The 11301-nt window shown below is 45.0% G+C and overlaps 1 protein-coding gene across 1 annotated transcript; it reads left to right on the top strand.

Annotated features, from left to right (window-relative positions):
* Window positions 1–5782: 5782 nt before the first annotated feature.
* Window positions 5783–10766, top strand: LOC149331964 (uncharacterized). The gene is made up of 5 exons (XM_089555619.1): window positions 5783–5816; window positions 7311–7449; window positions 7854–7999; window positions 9345–9474; window positions 10526–10766. Exons 1-5 carry the CDS (start codon window positions 5783–5785, stop codon window positions 10764–10766), a joined length of 690 nt encoding a protein of 229 aa, XP_089411745.1.
* Window positions 10767–11301: the final 535 nt, after the last annotated feature.

The following is an 11301-nucleotide window of genomic DNA, read 5'->3' as shown; positions in this document are numbered from 1 at the left end:
TGGCTTGTATTAAACGACACTTTGTTATAATTTTACTTACTTACACCTTAATTGTACTTTATTACGCCAATATCGCGCTGCGCGCGAACATTAGCTGTCCCGCAATGCACTGGGCGTCTGTCTGGACGTCAAAAACCGCCACGTGTTTTAATCATCATCATCATCAGACTGACTATACCCATTACAGGGGAAAATCCCCTGCCATATCTCTCCAATTAGCTCTTTCCTGTGCCATCTGCAGCCACCGTATCCCCGCAAACTTCTTAATCTCATCTGCCCACCTAACTTTCTGCCGCCCTCTGCTACGCTTGCCTCCTCTTGGAATCCATTCCATTAATCTTAAGAACCATCGGTTATCCTGCCTTTTCGAGGACGCCAAAAGTGATTCACTTCAATGAAAGTTTTCAACCTGTTTATTCAAGATCAATGTGTTTGGTCCAAGCAGTAAAGTTGGTGCTCATTACTGAAACTAAAAATATTTAGTCGATGCCAGAGTGAACGTAAAGGCAGTAGGCGCTTTAGGCATGCTGGGAACGTTGCCACAGAAGCTTAATTCTGCAGTAGGGTGAAACACAAACCGTAATCAGTGGCACGTTCCCGCATGGAACATTAAGGCAAGCAATTAAATGGAATTCAATGGAGGAAGTTCGGACTTTTCGTGTCCGTGATTAATGCAGATACCAACATTAAGGGGCTGCTTTCAGCACTATGCACCTTGCGTGATAATTGATGCCTGCGGGGAGATCGCGTGGTGAAGTGGAATAATTGAGACGCCAGCATTTCTGCCCAAAACTGACTTTCTGCTGGGACACCTTTCCTGCTGAAGACCTGAATCACGTGAAGAAGTACAGGAATGAAGCAACCATCACAGTAGACACAAAATGGGGGATATCAACGCGGAATTTTAATGAATTGTGCAGTGTGCACGAATTGACGGGAAAGCTTTCTTTATTTTAATAATCTGAACATTGGACTGGTCTACCTTCGAAAAAGATGTGATCGCTGCGTAACTCTTGAGTCGCGGGAATCTAACCCAAGGTTAAAGCGGACTTCATCCCACATTCACATTTGCACCTTCCCTGCCACCCAACTCTTCTGAAGTCAAAATTTCTCGAAACAAAGATTTAAAAGTTCGCTTCCTAGGCACTCGGCTGATACAATGACAATTGATTTTTGTTTCTCAATGCCAGTATATGCTAAAACTGATGTCAATACGATAAAGGCTGTGTTTTTGAATTCGTTGCGGAAGTAGATTAAAGAGAACATGAGTACGCAGTCGGGACTGACAGGAATCTCCTTTGTCTATGAGCGAATGAATAGCGTAATTAATAACTATCGCCTCAGAGGAGGTCCCAGCCGATGAATAGGGCCGTGAGAGAGAGACAGCAGTACAACAGTGACACGCTATCATAGCACAGATTGCTCTAAATCCTGGGTTCTTGTTACTACGTAATCAAGGGCAGTGTGCGCCGGTTCTTGAAATCCGAGTACTCCCTATATGTCAGTTGCCAGACGGACGATATTATCTTTGAACCGAAATGAGACACTCTGATTGCTCCAACATTCGAATGTTAGCTCACTCTCGTGACCCCCGTGACATTCGTATGAAATTATTAGGGCTACTGAAAGCCGTCGAGACGTATTATGCAGAACCTTCTTCGGTTTCGTTTGGTTTATTGGCGTTTAACGTCCCAAAGCAACTGAGGCTATGAGGGACGCCTTAGTGGAGGGCTCCGGAAATTTCGACCACCTGGGGTTCTTTAACGTGCACTGACATCGCACAGTACATGGGCCTCAAGAATTTCGCCTCCATCGAAATTCAGCCGCCGCGGCCGGGATCGAAACCGCGTCTTTCGGGCCAGCAGCCGAGCGCCGTAACCACTGAGCCACCGCGGCGGAGAACCTTCTTCGGTTCTCTCTATATACGCATGTTGTTTTTATTAGTAGGCGACCCCTTTTTTCGCTAAAACGATCAAATATACTTAGCGGCGTTCAGGATATCGATGTAATGTCATGCCCTGCAAATATTTCCTCACTTCCGGGAACTTAACGCATTAAACTGCAGAAACTAAAGAAAGGTTTCTCGTCTTTTATTACGATAGCTGCGCAAATACGTACTGTCGGGTGCAACATATTTTTGCATCGCTGTGTCCATTTCCACTACGAGGGGTGGTCATCTGAGAATGTCCCCGGAACTGTGATCCAATCCTTCGGCTTGATACGCGAACACTCCAGCAGTCAGCAGCAGGGAGTTCCTGGTTACGTTCAAATTGAGATGCAGGGTGCTGTCACCTTATCAGAGTTTCATCTCAGGTCTGGAAGCGCGCCAGCTTGTGGACTCATCGCGTAGGCTGCGTATCCCACAGAGCCCAAGCCAGGCAGACCAGGCGCTTCAAGGTTAGCTCCCCTTGGCTCAGGAAATGGACGCGCCCTTCTCGGACAACTATAGGGGACGCTGCGGTGCATTAGAGCCTATTTGAACCAGTGGATGCGTCTCCAGGTCACTTCCGTCCCTAATAGTACTTCCGACAGGAGGCCTTGTGCTTGTATTGCTAGTCAGGGACAATTTTATTTAGGTGCAAATAAAAAATGTCGAAGGAAAAACACACTCGAACTGAGCACCTTTTAAACGACAGACATTGTTAAAGCAGACATTCAATTGGACTAAACAGGCAAGACCATGAGAAATACCTGCCAGTTATAACGACGCCCGAGGGACCGCAAGCTATCGACGGCGCTCATTGGCTTATGACGATGTGGTGAAATGGATGTTTACTTACTCTCACCCCAGCTAAAATAAAACAAAGAAATAAGCGCGGCTGGCTACTACCAAAATTTTGTTTTACAGACAAAACTGTGCTGAACTATAGCTGCCCCTGAACTTTTCGTTGTTTCTTTTTTTCCGGAAGGATTACAAGGGAGGCCATGGGTCAAGGTATCATTGCTAAAAGAAAAGACTTACGGAGCAGAAGGACAGTTTAAGAGAAGATGAGTCAAAGCAAGCGCTCGTTTTTGGAGGTTGGAAAAACAGGCTATTCTTTCGAAACTAATGATTAAATTGTTGTACATGTGCACCTAACGTCAATATTGAGGATGTCGGTTGAGCAAATTTTTCCCATTATGCATGCGTGTTTATTGACAGTCGTACGTATGGTTCAACGCCCTGAAGCTTCAAGTGGGCTATGGTGATGATGACTATGTATTTTTAAGGCTCAAGGACGGATTTGGCCACAAAGGGCCAATGAGCGTCTACTCAAGACGGGGTTGGAGACCCATTACTCAAGTTTTTCACCCAAGACACGCCGAGCACCATGCCAGTGGAAATCTTGCATCGGCTGAATCACCTTTGAGTACACGGCAGCGCTGGGGATCGAACCTCGCACCTCCCGCAAGCTAGACGGATGCTCAGACCTTTAGACCACCGCTGCGGTACATGTGGGATATGAGGAGACGCCGTCATTGATAGGCTGTGCATTTGTCTTGAACACCTTGGATCATTTCACTGCACCAACACCGTGCCGCGTACGGGCATCTTTGCACTTCGCATCTATCGAAATGCAATCTGCGAAACGCTAGATCTCCCATGCCGCCGATGGGGCACACGTTCCTAGCGATACTTATTCTGGCATCCTGTTCTTTTTCCTCATCGACAAGACTGTGCAGTCGCAGAGATATTCGCACAGAATTAGAAATTACGTAACCGACAAAAGCTTTCGTTCCGGGGCTTGATTCGCGATTTCTCTTCGCTAAATATGCGCAGGAAGTAATTTGAAACTTTCTTTGCCCCGTCCACCAGGTTTGAATTAGAAAATTAAGGATACCTTACGACGCTTACGAAACGTCTGTTCGTGCGTGCTCATCACGGTTTCGAAACACGCGTGCTCTTGCTTGCGGCAGAGAGAAGAGCTTGATCATAGTACGGATACATTATATATCAGGAAGTGGCAACTCTTTCGTGCAACGATATCTAATGGGCCCCTGGGCACGCTTTGGTAACGGTGATTTTCATCTGCGAATCTTTCTTTTCCGAATCCTCTCTTAAAGTGGTGCTTGGAGGTTTCACCTCCTCATCGGAGACTTTCGAGTGGAGTAGCCCTCTCTCCTTGCTCTCGCAGGCTTATAAAGAGAACAGCGGCCGATGAGAATCTCTGATTCTCCCATCGCCTTTGTGTGATTTCACCTCATCGTTGGACCCAAGAGGGGGTTTGAAGGTTTGAAGGTTTATTAAAACGAAATACAAATGAGTTGTGAGTTTCAAAAAAAAGTTAGTACAGTAGGAGGTCCCAAAGTGAAAACTGTCTGAGGGACCTCCCATCAGGAATACATAAGGAAAGTGCATAAGTTTGGCAGAGGAGCTATAAAAGTATACAATCAAGTTAAAATCTATTAGTGTAATTTGCGGCAATGAATAAGTTATACAATAGTTAGCGGGCATAATTTAACAAAAAAGGCATAAAATAGCAAAACATAAGAGCAATAGAAAGAACACAAAAAGACATAAGATAACAATGGGCATTGAATAAATGCAGATATAATACACAGGCGGAGAAAGAAAAAAAAAAAAAAGAGGTTCCAGAAGATTAACAATATGACCGTTTGCTGTCAGAGTGGGGAACATAAAATAAGATGAAGGCAACCTTAAGCATGGCATGAAGCTGAATGGGTTGATAGGAGATGTTTTTTTAGTAAAGTGTAGAAAGCGGGCTGCGAACGTGCGGATTTGATTGCTAGTGGTAATGAATTCCAGGTTTTGATGGCGGAGAAAAAAGCAGTTTGTTTTCCATAATTTGTGTTCACTTTTGGTAGAAGCATATTATTTTGTTCAGAGAATCTAGTGTTATTGCAATTAGAAAGGAAAGATACGGAAAAACAGAGAAGTTGGTTGTTATTATTGCGAGCGCGGTAGATTAGAAGACCTAACCTAAGATTAAGGAGGCATTTCAATGGCAGAATGTTTAGGTCAGAGTAAAGAGGTGAAGCAGTGGCTGTGTATGGGCTGAAAGATAGAATTCGAAGCGCTTGATTTTGAAGATGAGAAATACATGACATATGGCATGAATAGGTATTACCCCATGATGATAGGCAATAATTAAGGTGACTGTTAATGAAAGCATAGTACAGGGATAAGAGAACATGGCGTTGAAAGAAAAGTCTAGTTTTTATTAACACCCTTATTCCAAATGAAATTTTTTTACTGATAGATTTGGTGTGTAGATGAAATTTTAGATGACAGTCAAGCGTGATGCCGAGAAATGTAACGGATTCGGAGGCAGTGATAATATGATGTCCCAGATAAACGGCTGGGCTCGGGATGACATGCTTTTGATGAGAGCGGAATATCATGAAAGTGGTTTTTGTAGGATTAAGTTGTAGTAAGTTATTTTCACACCATAAAACAATATTCTGTAAGTCCATGTTTAATTTGTTTATTAGGCTTGTGAAATTGCTATCCTGAGTGAATAATGTCGTATCATCCGCGTAAAGTATACATCTTGTGTTAATTAAGGACAAAGGTAAGTCATTGATGAAAATGAGAAAAAGAAGCGGACCTAAAATGGAACCTTGTGGCACTCCTAAATTAATAGTTAAAGGGGAAGACAATGTTTCTTGTAGCTGGACAACTTGTATACGGTTAGTGAGATAACTGCGTAAAAGAGCTAGAGCAGGCCCACAGATGCCTAGAGATTCTAATTTAGTGTACAGTATAGTGTGGTTAATTGTGTCAAATGCTTTGGTGTTGTGTCAAATGTGTCAAATGTTTACTCGTCAAAAGACCGCAGCCATGTCTAGGAATGGCTTCTGCCTCTTGCTAATTGGTGAATATTTTGGTTATTTCGTTGACAGGAAAGCATGGTTAGATAATACGACTCAGAACTGGTCGGTTAGGAAAATATTTGCGTGCTTAATGATCATGACTCAGTCTCAATGCCACTGACAGCATGATCTTGTGTTTCCCAGTCCTGGACCTCTTTGTGCAAGAGTAAAGAAACTATGTTTTTTGAGCCGTCAGTCATTTCAGCTCTCCATTATATCGGCACTGCTGTACTTGTGGCCTCGTTCTTAGGACAGCTGCTGCCTTAGTGTACAAAACTGTTGATGGTGGAGAGAGTCAGAACTGAATGAATTTTGTGTTCATGCTTTACTCTCCGTCGGCGGAACAGAAGTGAGAACTATGAATTTTGACACATGGTTTATTGGTCAGACAAATTTTTGTAATAGGAGCAGGAGAAATATAGTCATTTTTTTGCCAAGCGTGATTCTACTTAGCGACTCTCCATTAAGGCTTGAAGAGGTCACTCTTAACGCGTTAGCATTTTGGTTGCTGTCCCACAAAAAATTCCAGCTTCCTTGTTACGAAATTAACTGATTGGTTAAGAGAAGTTACGTGAGCTTGAGGTTACATGAGCAACCTAGGTTTCACAAGCCCAACCGGTGGCTCTGTTTGAAACAGTCACGTGTCGGGGCAGCGGCTCATAGCTTAACTGCGCAACCACTGGTACGGGGACCCACCGCTATCTAAGAATGAGAAAGAGAGGTTAGTGACGTCATCAAACCACGTGACAACCAGCGGACCAGTCATAGGGCACCGCCAGATTTGAAAATCTGAGCACCGCCAAAGTTTTCGAAGTGGGCCTACCCGAGAAAACAGATTAAGGTAGATTTGTGGGCGGATTAAGGTGGATCGTTCGGTCGCATTAGTATAAATCTATGTGATAATAAATGAAAGGTACTCGAACATTCTAGTTGGTCAGTGATGCATACCCTACATGACTTACTTAACCAGTTCTATGCGGTGTTTTGGCGGGAAAATTGAAATCAGAGCATTAGACACTCGTTGCAGACGCCATAGCAGGCAACCTAAATTCTGTCAGTTTCGTATTTAAGAATGTGGTTAATAAAGTCGCTTAAGTTCTTCCTTCGCAGGGCTTTCTTTTTCTCGCCACTTCGCTGCATGCGTTATTGTAGTGCGAAAGACGGAGTTGGTTCTTCTGACAGAGAAGAAGCCCTCACAATTGTAGCATATAGACAGTACAGGAAACACATATCTAACAACAAATAGGTCAGTCTTTCTTTAATGTTTTAAAACCAACTCATTGTTTATTCCTTTTATATGGCATCCATTTTTTGTCTTACGCTTTAACCTTACTGCAGGAAAGCAATGTAGGCGCCGTAGCGAATGTAATTTTAGGTAAAGGTTTGATGTACGGCCTATTATATTAAGACTGTCTTTGATAGAAGTTCCTTTTTTTTCTGAAAAAAAAAACTATTGAAACATAGTGACACGTATACCGCCAATCTCTTCTCTCTAGGCCTCTTCGGCTGTGCTTACGCCGCCCCCAAGGGTGACTGTGACATTAAGAATCTGGATGACTGTGCCGCCGACCTTTTTGTGTTCGGCACCGCAGAGAAGGTTCCTACCACCCCTGCCGAGCTGAAGCCGTTTTGCGCGTGAGTTTGAGCTTTGTTTTCTTCTGTGAACCATAACCATTGGTTCCATAATGCCCATTAGAGAAGGCAGCTATAAGCCGCGCGGATAAGCTTGTCGGCTTTTACCACTGCCCTGGTCCACCAGCTTGATGTAGGTGCACTCTAAACAGAAAAGAGCAGAAAGGAAGTAAAGTTGTCCTCTACTGCAAACCCTTTAAAGAAGGGAGTGCGTTAGAGAAGAGTTTTACTCGCTTTCTATTCCCATATAGGTGTATTAGTGTTTAGAGTGTGCAAGCCGTCAACTGTTGCATGGCAAATGACGTTAATGGCCTGGGTGCTACAAACCATGACCATTTGGAACGTTTAGCCTTTACTATTGAACGAAGTAAACTCGCTTCTTTATTCTTTTTTTTCCAACTTCGTAGCACGCAGCTTAAATCCATTGAGTGCAGCCGGGACTACTTGAAACGTTGCACGGAAAGCATCATCCATGGTATCGGCAACATTTTCCTCGACGACATCGGTGCCGAGATCGAGGGACGCTGTAACGAGTCTACTAATTACCACAAGGGTGAGTGCGACCGACGGACAGGGCGCTTCTCTGTTGTGGCTGCATCTCGATTGAGGACAGGCACGGAAAAGGTGAGCCGGTAAACCAGCGTCGCGCAACCACGGAAACGTCAAAGAGGAATTACTTGCGTTAAAATTGAGCGTACACTGCTCAACGCGTTGTATTGTTACTTGGAGCGAATGATTTCAAAACAAAGAGACGCCGACCAGTAAAATGAAAAAAATTGTAATTGACGTTTCGGCGCCCGCAATAACGCTTTGGCAGAGCACGCGGTGACGAAAAATCACAAAATCGATTGGGAAAAGGCAAGAATCATCGAAAAAGAGAAACTGACAACATCACGGCTTAATCTCGAGTCCCTGGTGATACAGACGACGGCTCACACGCTTAATCGTAACGAGGGCAATCTTATAACCCGATTTACGCGCGATCCTTACGGCGATTACTATAGCCTTTAAAGACGAACCCTCTTGGTGTTGGTTGGTTGGTTGGTTTATGGGGTTTAACGTCCCAAAGCGACTAAGGCTGTGAGAGACGCCGTAGTGGAGGGCTACGGAAATTTCGACCACCTGGGATTCTTTAACGTGCACTGACATCGCACAGGACACGGGCCTCGAATTTCTCCTCCAAAGAAATTCAGCCGCCGCGACCGGGATCGAACCCGCGTCTTTCGGGCCAGCAGCCGAGCACCATAGCCACTGAGCCACCGCCCCTCTTGGTGTGATTCCATTGTGAACAAGGCCCCCGTTCTGGGCGCCGAAACGCCAATTACAATTTTTTCATTTTACTGGTCGGCGTCTCTTTGTTTTGAAATGTATCCCCCCGGCCAGACGGGATTCCGTCACACTCTCGACTTGGAGCGAATGACTGCGAAATTGCTGAACCCCTGAATTTCAAGCGCTTTAAGAATAAGTGATGGCCTACTAGGTGTCACGTACTCTTATTGTTGAGCAAGTTTGTACATTGAAACACACTCCCCGAAACAACGACCTCAGCTCCTGGGTATAACGCAGAATTTGAACGCATAAACCCTTGTCCAGATACAATTTGCACTGTGTCTTTGGGGACAAACTTGGGGAGCACTGATGCACCGCTACTGATGGGACAACACAGAATTCTGAGTACTATAGAAAACAAACAACTAGGCGCCGATTTTCCGATCTGGTCCTCGATAGGGAACCTGCATAAACTGGCGCAGTCCTGATCAAGGGACAACCAAAGGGCACTATTTTTTTCTCATACGTTTAGAGATGAACAAATCGACCGAGCGTAAGCGTCTCGTTTTAAGTGATGCACAGGCAGTCGTTAATGCGATGTTGAAATTTTCCTCGTGTACGGCTCACAGCGTTCCTGAAGAACGCACCTTGTCTGAACAAGGCTGGAGCGTCCATCCACAAGTGCATCCGGAACATCGCCTCTGACCTGGACGTCGCTTCCAGGCTGCCAATCAAGCAAAGGATTGGAGGAGCATGCTGGTACGTGCAAGTGGAGTGAAAGCCACTTGTTCATGGTTTACGGAAAAATAATGAAGCCTAATGTACATGCTTTGGATCTCAACAATGTGAGGGAAGGATATGCGTAATTATTTTGATATAATCGTAGCTTAAGCAAAGCAAGAAGTGCTGGCGTTATATCGTTATTTGTGAAAATCGGAAACTAGGTGCGGATTTCAGCAGCGAAAGTTGTTAGACGGCGACAGGGAATTATTTTTATGGGTGGTCTGTTCAGGTAGAGTAGGTAGATTTGCTTTGTTTGCCTCGAATAAACTAAGTCATTATTCCTGTATCCTTAAATAGCAGAATATAGAGCGTACTCCAGCAGTTAAATGAGAAGTATGCGTATCTTAACTTTTAACAGTCACCGCTATCTTAGCTTCAGCAGCTGGCCTTTCAGTTCGGAAAACCTCATTTGACGCCTGTATAATGACAATAGATAGATACAGAGAGAGGGGCAAGGCAGGGATGTTAACCAGAAAGTTTTCCGGTTGGCTACCCTGCACAGGGGAAGGAAATGAGGGGATTTAAAGAGGAAGAGAGAAGAAACGGGAAACACAGTCACAATCTGTCAATCAAGGCATTCTCTCTGAAAAAAAAAAAGCAGTGCCTTGTAAGCCTTGATGGCAGTCGACTACTGCATCAGTTCTCTTTCAACTACCTTTCTTTCACGCTTCTTTGCTTCTTTCCTCCTTGAGTTTTTTCCCTCTTTTTTAACTCCAACTTTTTTCTTCTTCGTTCTCACTACTTCTTGCTTCTTCTCTTGCTTCCGCTTTTTCTCCTACATTTTCCAAGCTGCGCAGGTAATCGCCCAATATTCGAAGTGAATGGTTTCACTCACTTGAGTGGTTTCACTGTGTTTCACTGAACTGAATGGCTTCACTCATTCACTTCAGTGAAACACATTTCCAATATTAGTCGGACTAGCTGCGCTGCTGGGGTTTCCTCTTTCTTTCATTCTTTCTATTCCCCCTTTTTTCTGCCTTTCCCGTTGCTTCCATCGGTTTTCATTTCTCCGTTTGCTCCTTCGCAGCAAGTACAACGTGCTCCAGTCGTGCGTGCACAAGAGCCTCGAAGGCAAGTGCGACGCCGAAACGCACGAGTTCGTTGACGGCCTGCTGGAGAAGTACGCCGGCGAACTCTTGGGCACAGTGTGCACCGCCTACAGGTCCGGCGACAAGTGCAAGAGCATCACGTTCGACTCAGCGCCAGGCGACAAGAACATCCGCGCTGCCATCACGCCTCTCATCAAAATCGGCTCCGCCCTCGGATGATGAATCGCTAAGGGACATCGTTTATACATTCCAGCCGTTGTCGATGTGTGAATGCCGAGTAGAGAACGTGTCGCTTGGAGCGCGTGGGATCACTTAAAATGCGGCAGCACTAAGACCAGGGTGACAGGATAACTATGTTCGAACGTCTGGTGACTTTGACAAAAATTAGGGTGGGCGTGTCAAAAAAGAAAGAAAAATAATAGCGCCCGGCCCGCACCGCTTAGAGCACAACGGGCTGGTGACTTTGACAATGTGATCATTCGTCTCTTTCGCCGCGGTGGCTCAGTTGTTATGGTGCTCGGCTGCTGACCCGAAAGACGCGGGTTCGATCCGGGCCGCGGCGGTTGAATTTCTTTGGAGGAGAAATTCTAGAGGCCCGTGTACAGTGCGATGTCAGTGCACGTTAAAGAACCCCAGGTGGTAGAAATTTCCGGAGCCCTCCACTACGGCGTCTCTCATAGCCTGAGTCGCTTTGGGACTTTAAACCCCATAAACCAACCAACCATTCATCTCTCTAATCACTCTGCATTTTCCC

This window comes from Amblyomma mixtum, chromosome 8 (assembly GCF_055824585.1).
Source record: "Amblyomma mixtum isolate Tamu chromosome 8, ASM5582458v1, whole genome shotgun sequence".
NCBI classification, from domain to species: Eukaryota; Metazoa; Arthropoda; class Arachnida; order Ixodida; family Ixodidae; genus Amblyomma; species Amblyomma mixtum.
Note: the sequence above shows the minus strand (reverse complement) of the source record. Positions and strands in the feature narration are given on the sequence as shown.

Excerpts from the sequence above, each read along its gene's own strand:
- LOC149331964 (XM_089555619.1), top strand. The coding sequence starts at position 5,783 with ATGTCTAGGAATGGCTTCTGCCTCTTGCTAATTG. Across the intron at positions 7,450-7,853 it reads GAGCTGAAGCCGTTTTGCGC|CACGCAGCTTAAATCCATTG; the intron begins GTGAGTTTGAGC and ends CCAACTTCGTAG. Across the intron at positions 8,000-9,344 it reads GTCTACTAATTACCACAAGG|CGTTCCTGAAGAACGCACCT; the intron begins GTGAGTGCGACC and ends TACGGCTCACAG.